The sequence below is a fragment of the Macrotis lagotis genome, chromosome 1 (genome assembly GCF_037893015.1).
Source record: "Macrotis lagotis isolate mMagLag1 chromosome 1, bilby.v1.9.chrom.fasta, whole genome shotgun sequence".
Taxonomy (NCBI): Eukaryota; Metazoa; Chordata; class Mammalia; order Peramelemorphia; family Peramelidae; genus Macrotis; species Macrotis lagotis.
In genome coordinates, this window is record NC_133658.1 from 547,145,516 (window position 1) to 547,167,445 (window position 21,930).

Here is a 21,930-nt window from a genome sequence, read left to right on the forward strand (position 1 = left end):
GATTTTTGCATCTATATTCATCAGGGAGATAGTCCTATAATTTTCTTTTTCTGTTTTAACTCTTCCTGGTTTAGGTAACAGCACCATATTGATCCCATAGAAAGAGGTAGGCAGGGGCGGCTAGGTGGCACAGTGAATAGAGCACCGGCCTTGGAGTCAGGAGTACCTGGGTTCAAATCTGACCTCAGACACTTGATAATTACCTAGCTGTGTGGCCTTGGGCAAGCCACTTAACCCCATTGCCTTGAAAAATCTTAAAAAAAAAAGAGTTAGGCAGAGTTCCATCTTTCCCTATTGTTCCAAAGAGTTTATATAGAATTGGAATCAATTGTTCTTGAAATGTATGTTAGAATTCACTTGTGAATCCATCAGGCCCTGGAGATTTTTTCTTAGGGAGTTCAATGATAGCTTGTTGAATTTCCTTTTCTGAGATAGGGTTGTTTAGGTATTTAATCTCCTTTTCATTTAACCTGAGCAACTTATATTTTTGTAAATATTCATCCATTTCACTTAGATTATCAAATTTATTGACATAGAGTTGGGTAAAATAATTTCAAATTATTATTTTAATTTCCTCCTCATTGGTGGTGAGTTCACCTTTTTCATTTATGATACTAGCGATTTGGTTTTCTTCTTTCTTTTTTAAATCAAATTGATCAGATTTTTATCAATTTTTATTAGTTTTTTTCATAATACCAACTTTTGGTTTTATTTATTAATTCAATAGTTTTTTTGGCTTTTGATTTTATTAATTTTTCCTTTAATTTTTAGAATTTCTAATTTGGTACTTAATTGGGGATTTTAATTTGTTCTTTCTCTAATTTTTTTAGTTGCATGTTTAGTTCATTGATTTCCTCTTTCTCCAATTTATTCATGTAAGCATTTAAAGTTATAATATATCCCCTGAGAGCCCCTTTGAGTGAATCCCATAGTTTTTGGTATGTTGTTTCATTATTGTCATTATCTAGGATAAAATGATTAATACTTTCTATAATTTGTTTTTTGGTCCACTCATTCTTTAAAATGTGGTTTTGCTGATGAGGCATTTTTTTCTATTTTTTGATTTTGTTTAACTGGCTCTTGCTGTCTCATGGAATCATTAGTTTCTGCAGACTCCATTCTTTTTTTTAAGGAGGAGTTTTCTTCATTAACCTTTTGCAACTCCTTTTTCATTTGGTCAATTCTACTTTTGAAAGAGCTTTCCATTTGACCAATTGAGGTTTAGAGAGAATTATTTTCTTTTTGCATTTGCCCAATTGAGGTTTAGAGAGAATTATTTTCTTTTTGCATTTGCCCAATTGAGGATCTGAGAGATTTATTCTCCTTTTGTATTTGTCCAATTGTATTTTCTAAGGATTTGTTTTCTTGTTGCAAGGTATTAATTGTCTCTCCCAATTTATTATTTCTTCAAGGAAGTCTTTCTGTGAGGAAGACCAGATCATATTCTCCTTAGAGGTTCTAGGTCGCTCTAAGTTAGGGTCTTTTCCATCCAAGAATTTTTCAATGAATCCACCTTTCTGGTGACCCTTCTTCATTTTGCTAAGACCTTGAGAGGGGGAGGGGCTGGTTCACAGGGGCTTGGGATCGCTAGAAGCTTTACTCACTGAGTGCAATTTATCTGGCTGGCCAGTAGGAGGTGCTGGTTGCTTTCTCTGGTGTGTCTGTGACCCTGATTGAGGCCTTCTCCCTTAGCTTGAATGGAAGGGTTGGAGCTATTGAATCCTTTTGCTGTCAATCAATGGTGGGCTTTACCCTGGCCTGAGGTCATTCCTCTCCCTATTGTCAGCTGGGCTGGTTCTTCTGGTTGCACACCTGTGCCTGAGGCAGAAGTAGTCTGCTAGTGTTTGTTCCTGGAAGAGGCCTCAGCTGCAATGGAGGTGTGGACTCAGAGTTCCTCAGACCAGAGGAGCCCAGGGATGGTGTCTGCAGCTATCCTGCACCGGAACTCTCCCTCCAGCCCTGTCAGCAAGCTCCAGAGGATCAGCACCAACACCAGTGCCTCTACTCCCTAGTTGACTCAAGCCCCTGCTGTGTAACCCCACCGCTGATCCAGCAGGTCTGGCTCTTGGGCTCTCAGACTCCCTGGCTCAGATTCAGCCGCTAATCTGACTGATCTGGGGCTGATCCACTCTTTGTGCCATCACCCACCTGAATTTGCCCAATGCTGCTGCAGGAGACAAATCCTGAGGTAGATGTTCTTTCTCCAGTCTTTTCTTTCTGGGTTTTGTGGGTCAGACATCTGTTAAGAGGTTTGTTTCATCAAAAAGCCATTACCTAACTGATAAATGATCAAAGGATATGCAAAGGCAATTTACAGATGAGGAGATCAAAGCAATCCATAGCCACATGAAAAATTGCTCTAAATCATTAATTATTAGAGAAATGCAAATTAAAATTTCTCTGAGGTACTACCTCACACCTTTCAGACTGGCCAATATGACCAGAAAGGATAATGGTCATTGTTGGAAGGGTTGTGGGAAATCTGGGACAGGATTACACTGTTGGTGGAGCTGTGAACTCATCCAACCTTTCTGGAGAGAAATTTGGAACTATACCCAAAGGGCAACAAAAATGAGCATATCCTTTGACCTAGCCAATACCACTACTGGGTTTATACCCTAAAGAGATGATGCAAAAGGGTAAAAACATCACCTGTACAAAAAATATTTATAGCAGCCCTGTTTGTTGTGGCAAAGAATTGGAAATCAAGTAAATATCCTTCAATTGGGGAATGGCTTAGCAAACTGTGGTATATGTATGTCATGGAACACTACTGTTCTATTAGAAACCAGGAGGAATGGAATTTCAGGGAAGCCTGGAGGAATTTGCATGAGCTGATGCTGAGTGAGATGAGCAGAACCAGAAAAACACTGTACACCCCAAAAGCAACATGGGGGCGATGATCAACCCTGAAGGACTCATTCATTCCATCAGTGCAACAATCGGGAACAATTTTGGGCTGTCTGCAAAGGAGAGTGCCATCTGTATACGGATAAAGAGCCGTGGAGTTTGAACAAAGTTCAAGGACTATTCCCTTTAGACTATTTCCCTTTAGGGAAAAAAATAGATATCTTATGGTCTGATCTTGTTACCTCTTAGCCTTCCTGACTCTTAAGGATATGATTTCTCTCTCATCACACTCAATTTGGATCAATGTACAACATGGAAACCAAGTAAAGACTGACAGATTGCTTTCTTTGGGGGGTGGGGTGGGGAAGAAAGTAAGATTGGAGGGAAAATTGTAAAACTCAAATAATATCTTTAATTAAAAAAAAGAGGTTTGTTTCATATGATAGATGGGGAAAGATCAGGAGACTTTAGAACTGACCCTGTCTTCTCTCAGCCATCTTGGCCAGAAGTCCCAAAGACAAAATCTTAACTATTTCTGAGTTTATTATTTATTAATGACAGAAAAATGCATTTTACTTGGTAGAGAAAAATATAGACCTATGCCTTTCAAACAAGGTGTCACCTATTCCTAATTAAAGTATAAATACAGTTCTAGAATGATATATACCCACAGATGATTATGTTTGTCCTTCATTCTCAAAGAAGACCATGACATCAGGAGAGGTGATACCTTGACAAGGACATGGATTGGATTTGAGTGAGGGGGGGTCACCAGTCTCACTTTCTCCTCCAGAATCATCTGGGTCTAGAGGCCAGATATGAATCAGGACGACTGGAGATGGCCCCTAGATGCGAGGCAATCAGGTTTAAGTGACTTGTTCAAGGTCACACAGCTAGTAAATTATAAGCTGGATTTGAGGCTGGATTTGAATGCCTATTCTCTTGACTCCAAGGTCAGTGCTCTATCTACTATACCACTTAGGTGCCCTTATACTCACAGAAGTCACTTTATTCAATGATCTTCAGTTATCCCTAGTCAGGGAGACATTCTTGGAAGTGGTTGTCTGTGGTGGATGTTGTTATACTCAAAATCCAAAAAAGAAGATCATGTCCTGTGGAGGATGAAGTTTCCTAGCTGGAGGTGGATGGTTTTGAGTCATGGATACATTACTGACTATTGAGCTTTGGCTACTGATAACCCAAGCTTCAGTTTCATTTGTATTCCCTGGGTTCTCTTATACCAGTGTGGCAACTAAAGGGGACTTAGAAATGTGCCATTCAAATGTACAGAATCTCATTTAGCTTTTTTTTTTTTTATTGTTTCCTCAAATGGTTATGACTTCAGGGAAGGAAATAAGTATAGGGCTTAGTACAAAGGTGGAGTACATCAGCTTCTGCCCTTGATCAAGTAATTGTCCTTATATTCCTGGAAGTCTTTCTCCTCCCCATTCTTCAGACTTGTGGTTTCTAAAGCTCCCATTCACCACCTCACTTTCCTTCTTAAATACCCTTCTTCAGGACCAACTAACTTATATTCCCTGTCCCTTTTATTCTTATTATTAATCATTGCCCTAACTTTGCACACCTAGGATTTAGTCTCTTCTGTCATCACTATTTATTATCACCTTCAACAAGGTATCTCCTGTGTATGTTGAAGAATTACAGACATCTATTAAAAAGGGTGAAATCTTTATATTGGGTGATATTCCCTTGCTGGGAATCATGTGACTACAGAGATGTGATCTACTATAAACAATCAACTTGGTTATTTATTTTATTTTTATAGAGCTTCTTTTATATAGAAAGAACCCTACAAAATTAAAGGAAATGCTTACCCTGTTTTGATTGGCAAGATGTTTTGAGATCACAAAGCATTTTATTAACAGGATAACATAATGCATATGAATAAAAATAGTCTCATCATTAAGAAACAATAGAAATGCCTGGGAGCAAAAACATTCTGATCATCAACTTTGACAAGACATTAGTGATACATGGCTCAGATAATTAAAACAGATTTAAGCTTCAGTCAAATTAAGGCAACATAGATTATATATATATATATGTGTGTATATATATACATACATATATAATCAATTAACATACATCTATTTGAAAGGATAACAGTCCTTTATGCAATAATAATTGCTAATATTTACATAGCATCTACTGTGTGTCAGGTATTGTGCTAAGTGTTTTACAGATATCATCTCATCTGATCTGCACAATTCTGGAAGGTTGGTGATGTCACCCTCATTTTGCAGATGACAAAACTGAGGCAAATAGATGTTAAGTGAATTGCCTAGGGTCACACAGCCAGTGCTCTATCCACAGTGCCACTTAGCGGTGGCTTTTCAAGATGATACAGTGGGCAGAGTGCTAGTCCTGAAATCAGAAGAAACTGGGTTCAAATCCAGCATCAGACACTTGACCCTTACTAGCTATGTGACCTTGGGCACCTTGATTGCTTTGCATCCAGGGCCATCTCCAGTTGTTCTGATTCATAACTGGGCACTAGACTCAGATGATTCTGGAGACTGTAAGTGAGGCTGGTGACTTAGCACAGCACCCCCTCACTCAAATCTAATTCACATGCTTGTCATGTCACTACCCTAATGTCATGGTCTTCTTTGAAAATGAAGGACAATAAATAATTTTGCCCAGTAAAAAAAAAAAGAAAGAAAATGAAGGACAAATATAATCATCATCATTCTATAGATGAGGAAACTGAAGCTGAGAGAAGTTACATGACTTAAGCCAGGATCACAAAGCTGAGGCTGGATTAAAATTCAGATTTTCCTGATTTCAAGTCCAGAAGTCTAGTTAAGGATAAAGAGTATAAGGAACACTTTACAGATAAGCACTTTAAATTTTTTACTTTCATAGCAAACTACAACAGTCTTACAATTACTTAATAAGGTAGAGTAACTTAGGTCTGATATAGGTTCTCCATTTAGGAAGGGAGGGAAGGAAAAGGAATAAAAAAAAAAGAAAAGAAAGGAAATTCTTGGCCTCTATGAATCTTTATAGAACAAAAGTAAATAGGGACTGCACAAAATGAAAAGATGTGAAGAGACTGTAAAATATATACATATATATATATATATATATAATCAGTGAATTTACCACATTGATGAAATTACGATCTCACCCAAGTAAATGTAAGGAAAATATGTGACAAGAAACAAAAACAAAAACAAACCAACACCATTTTTTGGAAATATAAGTGACCAAAATTTCTAGTTATATGCCTGTGAATGGGCTCTCACACATGGTGGTGGTGGGGGGAATACTGCCCAAGAAGTATAGAAGTAGCTCAAAGGGAGGCATAATAGATATTTCTAAGATCTCCCTCTACCTACCTTTCTTCACCTTAGATATTAATTTCTGACCTGGTAAGAGCAGAGGCAGGAGATTGGGGCCAGAGGCTGACCACTTTTTTCTCCTCAGAGAAAGTCTACTGAGCTAGAATTATATCCATCCACCTCCCTCCTAACTACTGTTAGTCTGGGAAAATAATTTTTAGGGTTCAAGCTGAGCCAGTTCCACAATGAACACATATGACCAATAGCATATAAAAGTCATTTCTCTAAGAAATCATTCTAAAGAAATCAGAGAATATACTTAGAATAGAACAAGAACTCCCAAAGGGAGAGAGAAATCTCAGTTCATCCAAGGGAGTCCCATACATAATCCCAGGGGAAATTCCCCAAAGTCTCTAATGTAATTTTAGGTGGGTATAAGGATTTCGTAGAGGTGATGGTTCCTATACATGTAAGCTTCCTTCCAGAAACATTCTCTTCTTGCAGGGACTTGAAGAAAGTTTGGAACCTCAAGACTTCACTGTCTGTGCTGGAAGCCAGATCATGACTCCTTTCTCCAAGTTCTCACCAACTCTGCACTGAATAATAATTTCCACGAATGAGGAGAATCTCAGGCAAATGAACTTTGAGGCAGGATTTTTTTTTGCACTTGTTAAATTTCAATTTTATACGTAAACACTCTAGTCCTTAAAGGAGATTGGTAGTTTGTTTAGGGGATGGAGGAAGGAAGTAACAGGTACAGGGAACAATTTGTTTTCTAAACTACAAACATGTTTTCTAAATTCTTTCCTGCTGTAAAATTTGTATCCAAATTCGCTAATTTATTAAAACTTCTCTATCAATCAGAATGCAAGAGGCTTTCCTTTCCGACTAGCTCGGGGGAGGGGATTGGGAGTGGGCTGTTGAGGATGAGCGCTGTGCATCCTGGGAATAGTAGTTTTACGCTAGCCCGAGTAGACTACATACCCCACAGAGCCTCAGGAAGTCGGTTGCCTGGTACTAACAAGCGGGAAGTATGGCGACGGCGGCGCGGAACGACGCGGCTTTGCCGCCAGGAGAAGGTAAAAGTACCTTATTTCTTTAATTTAGAGAGCCTTTCTCTAATCCCGCTTCCACTTACCGCTTGTACAAAGAGTCCCAAGCGGCTCCCCCTCTTATCGCTGCGTTTCGGTTCGTCTCTTCTCCTCAGCTTCAGTTAGGCTTGGCGACTGGGGCGGCGGGGCATGCGGCCCTCTGGGAACTGTAGTCTTCCCGCGCCCCGTAGCTCCCTGGGTTATGCGGCAGGGACCTGCGGGACTGGACTACAGCTCCCAGGGGGCTTCGTCCGGCCCCGCGCTCCGGTGCCGCTGCTTGTTTGGTTTGGATTGGGAAAGTCGTTCCCTGGCCGGGACTTGAGCCGAATTAGGCGGAGAGAAGAGCCAAGTTTGCGGGAGCATCTTCCCCGCGCCCTACCCCCCTTCTCCCCGTCCCCAGGGTCTCGTGTGGCAGCTCCCCACGGGTTGGGGTGGACTCACCTGCCCGTCAGGTGCAGGAGGCACGCCAGCGGGATGGCGTCCGGCCTTGCCCCGGCGGCTGTGGGGCCGGTCGGCTTCATTGTGGCTGGCACCGCCGGGCTCGGTCCTGTACGGGGGCCGCCCCGCGTGGGCCGGGGCACGGGGGGGGCGCCAGCGCTGGACGTTTTCCACAGAAGATTGTCGAGCATTGGACTCCACAGCATCACGCCGGCTCTTGTGATGAGAGAACAGCATACAGCCCCCCCCCATCATAACGTGGTGATCGTCATCAAAGACCCCACCCCCTTGTGAGCAGTAGGTACCCTAAAACAACAAAAACTGCCCCCCTCCAGGTGCCCCCCCTCAGTTTTCTCATTCCCTCACAGACACCCCCCCCCCCCAACGTAGGCTACAAACCTCACGTGTCTTCTTTGGCTCCGGCATAATGCGGCTTCTCATAATTGTCCGATTTATTTGTGATTTTGACGAGCACACTGTGTGTTTACCAACACACTTGTGGAGAGGGCAACTGTTCATTTTCTCTCCTCCCATCCCCAAAATAAATGTTTGCTTTAGAATATGTTTATGGCAGACTTTGTTATGTAAATGCTGTGACAGACTTATAGATGGAACTCTAGAATGCCATGGTTTGTGTAAATTTGAAATTAAAGTTTTTCCAAATGGTGTCACTTGCTTTTGCCTTGGAAAATAGTCATGCAAAACAAAGGAAAAAAAACTAGTTGAGGCCATTTCATTCCATCATTTCATCACCCCCCACCCCATCCCTGGAGTTGGCAGAGTTCACCTACCTCCAACTCCTACTGCCCTTGGTTTAACTAGTCCAAGAAGAATAAGAGAAAATTGTGTTCTTTCCTTTAAACTTGAATATTGGCAGGAGTTTGGAGAGTGGAAAAATGTCACCTAGAGGAGAAAAGGAAGGAAAAGGGACAATTTTATACTTGAAGTTAAAATCAACAGCAAATTTAGGTCTCTCTTTGAAGAAGAGGAGGTGTGCTTTGAGGGAAAAGTGACTCTTTGTTCACCGAGGCAGGATAAAGTAGACTCACAGAAGGGATCAGGTGAGAAATCATCTAGTAAAAAGTCAGAGGAAAAGAGAAAAAGTGGTGGTAAGGGATTGGGAGTTAGCTATTTGTCCACTTGAAAACAACAAGTCTCTTGTCTTCCTGAGACAAATATCCAGAAAGTAACAGAGAACCTTCCAGATCTTTTCAAAACGGATGAGCTCTATTTACTGTACACTATGATTTTGTGGTGATTGGGCTATTTGGTTACAAATAGTAATATGAGAAGGAACTTGAAATATATCTTTAAAGATTGCAAAACTATATGCTAAACACAGGCATGTTTCCTCATTATTCCCCATCAAAAGCAATATATGCAGAAAAGAAAAAAAGATTTGGAAAGCTAACAGCTAGGTAGTAAGGTGGTATTTGAGAATAGAATTTGGGCTTTTGGATTTAATCCAAATCAGGTTTGGATTAACATAAAGGGATAACTGACTCCTAGACTGGGATGGAATGAATGTGACAAGGCAGGTAACCATTTAACAGTCTTAAAACTAACCCAAAAGGCTTTAATTTAAAAAACAGTCAGGAATGTTGTAGCTACAAAAGAGAGAGAAGCTTCATCGAAGAACATCAAATGCAGTTGAGATGCACAGTTGAGATTGACAGTGGACAAAAAATCCAAGAAAGAAACCATAGCTTCAAATGCCAGGGTGGGCTAGATCTATTTGGAATTGGTTCTTTAGCCAGTTGTTAAATTTTCAATGTGAGTCTTTAGGTATTAGATCTTGGTTTATAGTTTTATTGATTATCTAGACTTAAGAACATGATATTATGTTAATTATTCAGGTAAAACTGAAAAGCTTGTTGGTTGGGGCAGCTAGGTGGTACAGTGGATAGAGCACTGGCCCTGGAATCAGGAGTACCTAAGTTCAAATCCTGCCTCAGACACTCAATAATTACCTAGCTGTGTGGCCTTCCTTCACAAGCCACTTAACCCCATTTGCCTTGCAAAAAACTAAAAAAGAAAAAAAAAGAAAAGCTTGTTGGGTTACAGTCTATTTTTCAGAGAAAAAAATAGTTAAACATTTACCAGCATGCTTCTGACCATGCCCAAAGTTTAGGCAGCAAGCAAAAGAAAATAGAAGCCAGGAGGCAATTTTGTCCATGTTGTGGAAGGGGAAACTGAAGCTTTAAAAGTCATGAGATTGGGGGCAGGCAGCTAGGTGGCACCATGGATAGAGCACCTGTCCTGGAGTTAGGGAGTTAGAGGAGGACCTGAGTTCAAATTCGACCTCAGACACTTAATAATGGCCTAGTTATGTGACCTTGGGCAAGTCACTCTTAACCAATTGCCTTAAATAAAATTTAAAAAAAAAGTTAATGAGATTGTCTGCAGAATCTCATAGGCAGTTTATCTTCACTTCCCAGTTTTGAGCAAATGTTCTTATTTCCCCTGGGTCTTAGGGTTATTATCTATAAAATGAGAGGACTAGAACACCCTTCTTTCCTTAGAGGATAGAAGCTGCACCTTCAGAATGTTCACTTGTTATCAGATGTAGTTATTGTTTAACTTTTTTTTGTTATATTGAATATTTCAGTCAGTAGGGAAGATGGTATATTGTGCAATGACTAATGAAAATGTTAAAAGACAACAGCAAAAACTTAAAAAAGATGAGCCAGCCAGACTAAAAGTTTAAGTTTCTTTTGAATCTTAACTCTCTTTGACTCTATAATCATTAAGTGTTCATTGATATCTACAGTGTGTCTAGAACCGATTATTCTCTTACCTCTCAATTCCATGCTGCTCAGAGACATTCGTAAAAAATTTATTATGGCATTTTAAAGGTGATTTCACTCACAAGTCCTCTCTTATCAAATAGATTATATGGCAACTGATATTGCTATTTTAGGCACAAAAAGGGTACAAGGACCCAAATGATTTGACTTCATACATGACTGGGAATTGTGTAGCTATTGAGGGAATGGGTTAGGAGAACATTTAAGCGCTAAGGGGTTGCATTAGTACTTACTAGCAAAGTTTAAAAAAATTTCCCAAGAAAACATCAATTCTCATATTTCTCTGTAAATTTTCTAGGTAGATATTGAGAATAGTTTTTAAGTTGTATGGGGTAAACTAGATTTGTAGTGCTGTGAACTCTGCAAAATAAGTACCTACTAATATACATTTATTTGAGTAATGCCTCACTTTTGCTTCCATTTAACCTTGGTGACTTTTTAAAAATTGCTATTTCAAAACCACAAAATATGGAAATAATATTTCAAAGTTATTTGGGATTGGGTGCTAAAATACTGCATTTTAGAAAACCTGATCAAAAATTTCTCCAAGTCAGATAGTAATGTCCTAATTCCTAAAGAATACCAAGTAACTGAAAGGAAACATTATTCTTTATAAGATTACCTGAATTCTAGGGGCGGCTAGGTGGCACAGTGGATGGAGCACAGGCCCTGGAGTCAGGAGCTTCTGATTTCAAATCTGACCTCAAATACTAATAATTACCTAGCTGTATGGCCTTGGGCAAGCCACTTAACCCCATTGTCTTGCAAAAACCTTAAAAAAAAAATTACTGAATTCTTAGAATCAGAGTTGCTTGGCACATTAAAGGTAATTTTGCACAATCCTTTCCTGAAGAATGAATCCCTTCTTGTAATATCTAGCCTTCTTTTGAGGGATAGATCCTCCAATAAGGGAGTGCTGTTCAGTACTGGTTTTTCAGTTGTGACCTACTCTTCATGACTTCATTTGAGTTTTTCTTGGTAGAGATATTGGAGTCATTTTCTTCTCCAGCTTATTTTACCTCAGGGTCACAGAATTGGTATTGTCTGAGGCCAGATTTGAATTCTGGAGAATATCTTTTTTTTTTTTTTTTTTTTGCAAGGCAATGGGGTTAAGTGACTTGCCTGAGGTCACACTGCTAGGCAGTTATTAAGACTCTAAGGTCTGATTTGAACTCAGGTCTTCCTGAGTCCAGGACCTGTACTCTATCCACTGTGTCTAGTTGCCCCCAGAAGATATCTTCCAGACTCCCAAGTTCTCCACTCAATCCACTGCTCCACTTCAAATAAGGATGTACTATTTTATAAAGTCATTTCTTCCTTTATTTTTTAATTTTAAATTCTGAACTTAAGCAGACAAAATGAGCATTTCTACTTACAAAATAGAATAGAAGAAGAGGAATATATATACATTAAGCTGAAAATCCCTCAATACATACAGCTCATTTCCCCCTTTTAAGTATATGGTAAATTCAGCATGTAACTTTCAAATATATCCAATCTGTTTCCTTTTGATCTGTGCATTTAAAAAAATTTCAGTGACCTACTTTTTCTTTTTGTCATCTGTATCTATAGCCTCTACCTCCTGCATTGAAAAATGAGGGGAAGAATTACCCTAAGAACGGATATAGTTGAACAAAATACCCTGACATTGACCATGTCTACAGACGCATAAATTATTCTATGTCTTGAGTTAATCCATCTCTTTGCCAAGAGATTGAAATTGGGCTTAATCTTTGGTTCTCAGGAATCATGCATTTTTATCCAAGTTCTTTTTTTTAAGCATGCTTCTTTACAGTGTTGTCAATATTATTTAAATTATTATTATTAAAATTATTTAAATAGTGCTCAGTTAAATAAACATCAGATCAAGTCATCCTGAATTTGTTTGAATCTCTTCCTTATTCATTTTTAGAGCCCAATAATATTTCATTGCATTTTCATACCCTAATATTTTTGATCATTCTCTCTACAGATTCCAGTTCTTCCCTCCCACCTTTGTTTTTAACAGAAAATAATTGCTATAAATATTTTTGTACCTATGGGTCCTTTTTCAACCTTTTTTGGATAATCTCTTTGCCCAAAGTAGTATCACAAGGTCAGAGAGTATACACAGTTTAATGATTTTTTTAGGTACCAAATTGCTTTTCAGGAAAACTGGACAAATTCATAGCTCTGCAGTGTATTAGCAGATCTGTTTTCCCATAGCTCCTCTAACAATTGTCATTTTCCTTTTTTTATCATCTTTTCCTATCTGATGATTATAGGGTAGGACTTCAGAGTTGTTTTAATATGCATTTGGGTAATTAGTACTTTGGAGCATTTTTATATGGTTATTGATAGATTGAATTTCCTCCATTTAAGAACTGCCTTTTCATATCCTTTGATCATTTATCCATTGGTGAATTCATTCTAAAGGCCATTCATCCTATCCTATTGTTAGGAAGGGTGATCTTTCTCATTTCTGGAGATTCTTTAAGCTGAAACTTAATTACTATTAACATCGGAGAGATGATACCATGACAAGTACATAAATTGGATTTGAGTGAGGGAGTTATATGCTAAAGTCACCAGCCTCACTTTCTCCTCCAGAGCCATCTAAGATCCAGTGACCAGATATGAATCAGGATGACTGGAGATGGCCCTGGATGGGAAGCAATCAGAGTTAAGTGACTTGCCCAAGATTACACAGTTAGTAAATGTCTGAGGCTGGATTTGAACTCCTGTACTCCTGATTCCAAGACCAGTGCTTTATCCACTGTGCCATCCAACTGCCCTTGACTAACTTACTGATGACTACAACCTCTTGGTCCTAATTCTTGATTTCAGCTGAATAAGTCTAATTACTCTTCTACTTGACAGTTCTTCAGATATTTGAAGATTATTTTCCTCTTCAACTTTCCCCTTTCTAGGCTAAATATACCCAATTCCTTTGGCTGCTCTGCTATGGCATGTATTTGACTCCCTCAGTTTATCATTGTTTATTTTAAAACATGGGTGTCAGAGTTGCACACAATATTTTGAATGAAGTTTGACTAAACCAATTTATGTTGGAGGAATTTATTTAAAGACTGTATTGGACTGTGATTCATCACATTTTTGGCTCATATTGCATTTTTAATCCTTTAAACTCCTGTCTTTTCACATGAGCCTAAATTTAAGACTTCACATTTATCACTATGTAATTTCATCTTCAATATTACTTTTGTTCTTAGTCTAGTTTGAAAACTAATCTCTCTATGCAAAATTTTTGTATTTTATGGTCTTTATTTTCTGAGTTTTCCCCTCATTTTTCAAGGTGCAGTGGTTGACTGGTCAGGCCAAGGATTACAGAAATTGGGTCCAAATTTATCCTGTGATGCTGATACTCACACGCTGATTCTTGATAAAAATCAAATTATTAAATTGGAAAATCTTGAGAAATGCCGAAGACTAATACAGGTCAGTATTGTATGATATTCGGGAAAGTGGTTGATTTAGGAACTTATTGCCATGGAAAACTACAGATATTAAAAAAAAAGACAGCTTGTTTTTATGATGAAAACATCCATGCCAACTTTATACTAGTCTGGGAAAAATTATGAAAGTAACTTAAGTTTCTATTAAAGTGAAAATAATTATATTAATATAATATAAAATAATTATAGTGATATTGTATATTGATATTTTCTCAAGGTACTTCCATTCTCTGTATATGGGTAAAAGCTTGCTTTTTTATGATGAAGATTTCTTGGTCTATGTAACATATTGTTCCATTTTGCTCTTAATCTTCTTTACATATTCTCCATTTTTATTGTTTTGTTTTGAAATGAAAAACCATAATATATGCTATATAATTTTAGAAACTTTTGAAAAGTTCTTTAAAACATATAAAGAAAAATAATTAAATAGATGTAAGATTTGAATTGTACATAACTGTCAAAGGGAGTTTTTTTCTCTTCTTTTAAAGTCAGCTTGAAATTTCTATGTATCATTGCTGAGAAGAATTTGTTTTTCCTGGTCATTACACAGTTGTCAGTTGCCAATAATCGACTGGTTCGGATGATGGGTGTAGCCAAACTGACTCAGCTCCGAGTGCTGAACCTGCCTCATAATAGTATTGGCTATGTGGAGGGGCTGAAGGAGTTAGTACACTTGGAATGGCTGAATTTGGCAGGAAATAATCTGAAGGTAAACAGTTTTTTTTCCACCTCTTCAAAAAAAAATTGGAGACTAGAAAAGTAGGAATCTTTGGGAAAAACTTATTATTTTAGATGTCATTTGAATGGAAGTAAACAAACTTCTTTTTCCTTTCTTTACTGTGCATGTCATATCCCAGATTCTCAAATAAATACCTGGATACTTTAAAAAAACACAATGAAAATGCATAAAGTGATACATTAAAATCATAGTTCTCAGAGGAAGAATTTGTCAGCATTAAAACTTCCCAAAGATTCATCAGTTAAATTAGTTTCAGATAGACATGATTTGAGGGTTTTACATGACATAGTGTGGGGCAAGCCCTGGAGAGGGAACCAAGGACTCTATTCTAATGCTAGTTTTACTTTCAGGCAATTAAGGTGAATCATTTCATTCCACTAGCACTAAGTTTTCTCATCTGCAAAGTGAGTGGTTGGCTTAAAATTCCTGGTTCTTCTTTTTCTTCTTTTTTATTTAAGATTTTATTTGCCCCCAATTAAATGGAAAATAATTTTTAATATTTTTTATTTAAAATTTTTGAGTTCCAGCTTCTCCTTCTCCCAATCCTCTTCCTCCCTCATTGAGAAGGCAAGCAATTTGATATATATTTATATATATATATATATATATATATATATATATATATATATATATACACACTATATATATATATACACGCAATCATGGAAAACATATTTTCCATTATAAGACTCTTAGCTCTAATATTTTCTGAAAGCCATGTTAATTATGAGAGTTCATTGTGTACTTGCTTGAGTGCTCTCTTCTTATTGGACATGTGGTTTCAGTTCATTTTGAGAATTATCTCTGCAGGTGGATCAGTGCCTTCTCTGTAAATTATCAACTAAAATATATTCAAACTTAAAACAAATAAAGTTAGGATTTTTCATATTCTGCCACTCATAATATTAGAGAGTTGCTGGAGTTCCAAGAATTTAAGAGATTTGACCAGGATCACTACAGCAGACTGTGTCAGGGGTGGTACTTGAAGCCACTGCATTGGCCTGATGGTTTCACAGATTCTTTGATTTTTCCCCAGAGGCCCATCTTTTGCCAAGTTCTGTCTATCCTGCTTCCAATAATTTCAGAAGGAGTTAGGAGAGGAGACTTCTAGTAGTTGTAAGCTAGAGAAATGTTTTGTTTTATAGGACTCTTGCATAAATTAATGATATTTTTCTCATCTTAGGCTATAGACCAGATCAGTAACTGCATGGCTCTACAACACCTTGATTTATCAGACAATAACATATCTCAAATAAGTGATATTTCTAAACTGATTGCTCTGAAGGTAAGTGTGCCCTCTGACCTGATGATTGCTTTGAGATTTGAAAACACTATGTTGAGAATTAATAATCTGATTAGCATAAAATCCATGCTTCTCTACTCTTCTTATGAGTAGACTGTGTTAAAAATTAGAATTTCGGGGCGGCTAGGTGGTGTGGTGGATAAAGCACTGGCCCTGGAGTCAGGAGTACCTGGGTTCAAATATGGTCTCAGACACTTAATAATTACCTAGCTGTGTGGCCTTGGGCAAGCCACTTAACCCCATTTCCCTTGCAAAAAAATAAAAATTAAAAAATTGTAAAAAAAAATTCGAATTTCCATAATCTTGAAAAATTGCTTCTTTCTTCCCCTTTCTATGTTCCCTTCCTTTTTTTCACCATATTGGTGAATTGTCATCTAAAACTAAGAGGTAGGCCTGATTTTTTTTTTCTAAATGCAGCATTTTTTAAAATAGTATTTTTTTCCAATTACATGAAAAGACAAATTTTAACATCCTTTTAAAAAATTTTGAGTTCTCAATTTTCCCCTTCCTCTCACCTCCCCACTCACTAAAATGGTAAGCAATTTGATATATATCATATATTTGCAACCATGTAATATATTTTTATATTATTCATGTTTTGAACAAAGAAATAGATCAAAAGAGAAACACACAAAAAGAAGTGAAAATAGTATACTTTGATCTGCATTCAGACTCCATGAGTTGTTTCTCTAAATGAATAGGATTTTTCCTCTTGAGTTCTTTAGAATTGTCTTTGATCATTGTATTACTGAGAATAGTTAAGTCATTCATATTTGTCCATTGTACAATGTTGTCATTGTTGCAGTGTGTTCCTGGTTGTTAGACCTGATCTTACAGGATAAAAATTGACCATTCCCAACTAAGAATAAACTTCATCTCTTGTCTGTACAAGATGACATTCCCTTCTGTCTAAACAATAAAGGTTATAGACCTTTAGAATATAATATGAAATCCTTGTTTTGTGATACTTCCCGTATCTGTAGTTATCTTAATGTTATGAAATCATTTTTAAAAAACCCTAAATTTTAAGATTAGAAATAATTTTAATTTTCTTTACTTTTTAAAGATAAATACATGCTCTATGAGTTGTTTTTTTTTTATGGAGTGTAAGGTAATGGAAAATCAAATAAGTTGGAAATCACTGCTTTTTGAGACTATCTCTAAGGCATCTTTTTTTTTTTAATATTTGTGACTCATTTGGATCATTAGCAACTGGTGGAATCATTCAACCTTGAAGTCAATAACATTAACTCAGTTTTCCATCTTTCTTAGTAGAAATCATCTTTATTAGAAATGATCATAAAAGATTTGAGGCAATCAGCTTTTAAGATAATAGATGAAAAGAGTCTAAATAAACAGGATAATTAAAATGACTTTTTTAAAAGAGGCTTGCTTAACATTGTCAGAAATTTAGAAACTCAGTCTTTTTTTCTAGTTTTTTTTTACTTGATCTAATGATTCCCCATCATTTCAACTTTAGAAATTACTTTCTGTTTTATTCATGCATTCTGTTGATTAAGTACTTCGGTTTAAAAAAAATGGCTAAAATTGTCAAATAATATTTGAGAAATCATGAATATAGTAAAATTTCTCTTTAAATATATCACTAGTCAAATTTACACAGTATTGCAACACTACCAAAGTAGATTTTCTTTTGCACTGCTTTAATTGGTATCTGTTGTTTGGTTTAACTTTAAAGACTCTCCTGCTACATGGAAATATCATCACCTCTCTTAGAATGGCTCCAGCTTGTCTACCTCGAAGCCTTGCTATCCTTTCACTGGCAGAGAATGAAATACGAGACCTAAATGAGGTACATATTTTGTTCTTTTATATGAACAAGAGAATAAAAAAGATCCAGTAGAGAGAATGAGGTGGAATCATAAGTTAGTTTCATATTTTTAGAACCTTGGAGAAACTTTAAAATCATTTTTACTTCCTATTTATTTATTTATTTATTTATTTTTCTTCCCTCCAATCCTTCCCTATATCCTAAAATATCAGAGTAGGATTGGACTTCATTCACTATGTTAAACTCATAGTAATCCATCTATTGACCATCTGGGTAAAAGAAGTTTGACACCATTCATTTACCTTCCCTCAGTTGCTTTTTAAAATACTCTGGTTTTTTTGTGCCAGGGAAGTTGATAGATGATACTTTTCTAAGGGATTATCCAAACTCAAGTATAGCAGGGGACAGGTTGCCATAGTGTTGTTGATTTCTTTAAAGTTAGTAGAGAGCAGAGGGTGGCCCATTTTCAGAACAATAAAGAAATTGTCGCCTTTTCCAGTTTTGTTAAGATGTGAATCATCAAAAATCTAGTGCTTGACACTAAGTGGTTCTTTGGTTTCATCAAAGATCTCCTTTGTTCCAGATTTCTTTCTTGGCATCCCTTTCTGAGTTGGAACAGTTGTCAATCATGAACAATCCCTGTGTGATGGCCACACCTTCCATTCCAGGCTTTGACTATCGGCCATACATTGTCAGCTGGTGCTTAAACCTCAAAGTCCTTGATGGATATGTGATTTCTCAAAAGGAAAGGTGAATATAACTTCTTTAGCATCACACATCTTAGAAATCAATAAAAAGGTTTTTTTCCCCCTAGTTAACTGGAAATGAATAAATTACCCAATTCTTAAAATAAACACTGTAAAAAGAAAGTCACCAAAAAGTCACTTTAGATATTAATTATTTATGGTTCTCTGTTAATGATGTTTTTCTTGTACTTTTTATAACTAAGTTACACTGGGATTTTAGGACCGTGTCCTAAACATTGTTATAGCAAATTCTGTACTATAGAGGGAATTGTTAATTATAAAAAATTCAATACATTTAATACAAATAAGCTTTGGTTACAGTTTTAAATTCAAGGCATGAAATATATTTTTTTCTTATGTCTTTTAACTCTCGAGGAAATCAGAATTCACTGTAGTACCTTTTTTGTTTCTCACACAATGTACTCTGAATATGAGTGAGCAGAATATTTTGTGAGGATGAATTTAGTTTTAATCTGTTCTTGGTTAAATATAGATTTTTTTTTTAAGTGAGACATTAAGGATAGATTTTTATGATCTAGCCAAAAAAAGTATTAGAGAAGAGAGAAAGATTTCTTCTAAATCAATATTTTTTGGAGTCACAGGGAAAAATATCTCTGAGGATTTTTCTTGGGCAATATAGTGCTGTCTCTGCAGAATCGTGATGACTCTGTAGCCCATGATGAAAGTTAAATTGGACAGAGACCTTGAAAACTGGTATTTTAATCCTTTTTCTACCTCACCTATTTTTGGGGAGCATGGTTCTTTAGGGATAGGATAGGAACTTTATTTTCACATTCAGATGTTGTTATCTGTTTAGAGAAAATAGGCACATGCTTGCAATTTCAGCTACCAGAGAGGCTGAAGCTTGTGGATCTTTTGGAGTTTATGAATTTTGAGCTACATTGAGCTTTACTTATTGGGAATTCACGGTTTGGCATCCGAATGGTAAACAGAATCAGGTCCATGAGTATTCCCAGCAAGTCTCTGAGTGAGATGGGAAGATGAAATCTAGAGAGAAAGAGAGAGAGAGAGAGAGAGAGAGAGAGATATCGAGAGAGAGAGAGAGAGAGAGAGAGATCCCCAAATAATCCTTTTCAGGATTTTTTTGTTTTGCTTATTTCAACATTTTCCCATTTTATGTGGCAGAAGCATGTAAATAATCCTTCTAGTATATTGAAAGAGTACTAGATATAAGAGACAGTTTTCTCTTTGGATTTCTAGATTTCTTACGCCACAGGTATACCTTGTATAATTTTTTTTTGTTTTATTTTTGTAAGGCAATAGGGTTAAGTGATTTGCCCAAGTTCATACAGCTAAGTATTAAGAGTCTGAGACTGTATTTGAACTCAGGTTCTCCTGGCTCCAGGGTCAGTGCTCTATCCACTGTGCCATCTAACTGCCTGTGGTATACCTTGCATAATTTCATTGACTGATTCCAAAAAAACAAAACCTTACTGGGCATAGTACTCTATAAATAAAACTGAGCAGGCTGGAATTCCTAGAACTGCCCAAGTGTTCTCATGGATTGATCTGGTAGGGAGGAGGAATTGGAATGGAGGCTAGTCAACTAAATGTTATTACAAATGAGATTTATGTATTTGATGTTTAAAAAAATACATTAGCATTATGGTGGAGTTCCAAGGAGAAGTAGTATAACACCTGGAGTAAGTAGAGGATAGCATGGATGATTTTAAATTTGTAGTTATTGCAGTCCATCTAAACTGCAGCAAAAAAGACTTCAGTTAAAATCCTTTTATTAGCTGTGTGACCCTGGGCAAATTACTTAACCTCTGTGCCTTAATTTCCTCAACCATAAAATGAGCATTATAACAGTATTTACTTTCCAGGGTTAATGAGATCATAATTGTGAAGCTCTACACAAGGGAGCATGATATAAAGGTTAACTTTTTAATTACTTTCTGCCTCACTTTCCTTAATTGCAAAATGGAGATAATAGCATCTACCATGTTGGGTTGTTAGAGGATCAAATGAGATATTTATAAATAATGCCTGGCAAATAAGGTGCTTAAAGCATGTTGCTTACTCCATCCCCCTTCCACAAATCCCCAACTGATGCCTTTGTAGCCTATATTGTAATGGAAGTACAGTACTATTGAGTCTAACTATCTGATATAAATGAGTTTGTTTGGGAAAAAATGGGTTTAGTGTTCCAAATTAACCTTGATAGTGAGAACTTTCCCTCCCTCCATCCACCACCAATCTTGTGTTAGCAATAAGGATGTCTCTAATGCCAAGCCTAAATCAAGGGCTCTGACAGAACCAAGGGTAGGTTAGAGAGAGGGGTCCCAAAGGATTGGGAGTGAGAAAGTGGTAGAGGAGAATAATGTTCTGAAATAAGAAGTTGATTGGGGATTAGTGAGGAGTGGAGGTCAAGTATAGTTACAAATCTTGCTCTTTTATTTTTAACTTTTTCCCTCTTTCTCCTTTCACTCTCCCCCTTCAAAAAAGTATAATGAAAGAAGAAATAATGGCTTTTCTTTTCCTCTATAGCAATTAAAATGAATTAAAAATTCATTGATATTTTTATTCTGAACATAACAAACATCAATTAGAACAGACATCCATATATGTGGTATAACAGAGAAAGATGATCATAGATGAAACTACAGACATCTCCTCACTATAGCTTGCTTTCCTTTTTAAGTATAAGATCAGCTTAGCAGTTTTCAAAGCTCTCCTTTATTGCCTCCAAGCCTCCTTCTTTTCTGTTTAAAAAATAAAGTTCCTCAGTGACCTTTTCTTTCTTTTTACCCTCCCCCCTTTCCCTCCACTTTCCCTTTTTCCTGGCTCCTTTGAGCAATGCTGATTATTAGGGTGAGCAGCTGTGGCTGGAAGAGCTTTTCTTTCCTCCTTCCTCTCACAGTCCATCTAAGTTTGGCCATCTTGTGAAATGCTTGTCCATGTCATCCCAGGAGGTTCTCCTAGGGGACTTGCCCCTTGTGCTACTGAGCATCTCATTCACTTTCTTCTTACCTTGTCAGGATGCCACTGGAGCACATGTGCATCCCATTGTCTTTACCCAATGATCAACCTAAGTTCTTGTGCTATCATATACTCCCTTGACAATATCCTTTATTGAGGTTCCTATTTTTTAGCCTTGTATTTATTTGCATTGGAGCCTGATCACATCCTTCTTGTACTGCTCTATTGTTCTCCTAGTGATACACATTTTTGATTCTTTGGAGATGATAACATTCTATGACTTAAACCTCCAACAGAAAATTATAGGGTCCTAAATCTAGAACTGGAGGAGAAGATACCTAGTTCAACCCCTTATTTTATGGACAAGAAAACTAGGGCTCATGGAGATTAAGTGACTCACTTGAAGTCTCAGAAGTTCATCAAAAAATTGGATTTGAAAAATAGGTCCTCGGAGCCCA

General features: G+C 37.0%; 2 protein-coding genes across 4 annotated transcripts in view; one reads left to right on the forward strand and one right to left on the reverse strand.

Moving 5' to 3' along the window:
- The window catches only part of RPL24 (ribosomal protein L24), a 67,949-nt gene extending 59,969 nt beyond the window's left edge, over window positions 1–7,980 (reverse strand). Inside the window, exons 1-2 of one of the 2 annotated variants that reach the window (XM_074214390.1) lie at window positions 7,688–7,980; window positions 7,294–7,563 (exon numbers count right to left, since the gene is read on the reverse strand). In XM_074214390.1, the coding sequence (XP_074070491.1) occupies window positions 7,365–7,563; window positions 7,688–7,890 (402 nt within the window). In that variant the 5' untranslated portion in view covers window positions 7,891–7,980 and the 3' untranslated portion in view covers window positions 7,294–7,364. Of the gene's footprint in view, window positions 1–7,293; window positions 7,564–7,687 lie in introns of those variants that run through there. The other variant, XM_074214389.1, reaches the window with a different exon arrangement.
- Window positions 7,131–21,930, forward strand: part of CEP97 (centrosomal protein 97) — a 29,744-nt gene continuing 14,944 nt past the window's right edge. The window contains exons 1-6 of one of the 2 annotated variants that reach the window (XM_074214387.1): window positions 7,131–7,234; window positions 13,787–13,929; window positions 14,500–14,658; window positions 15,872–15,973; window positions 17,691–17,804; window positions 18,367–18,533. In XM_074214387.1, coding sequence (XP_074070488.1) covers window positions 7,189–7,234; window positions 13,787–13,929; window positions 14,500–14,658; window positions 15,872–15,973; window positions 17,691–17,804; window positions 18,367–18,533 — 731 coding nt within the window. In that variant the 5' untranslated portion in view covers window positions 7,131–7,188. The remainder of the gene's footprint in view (window positions 7,235–13,786; window positions 13,930–14,499; window positions 14,659–15,871; window positions 15,974–17,690; window positions 17,805–18,366; window positions 18,534–21,930) is intronic. The other variant, XM_074214388.1, reaches the window with a different exon arrangement.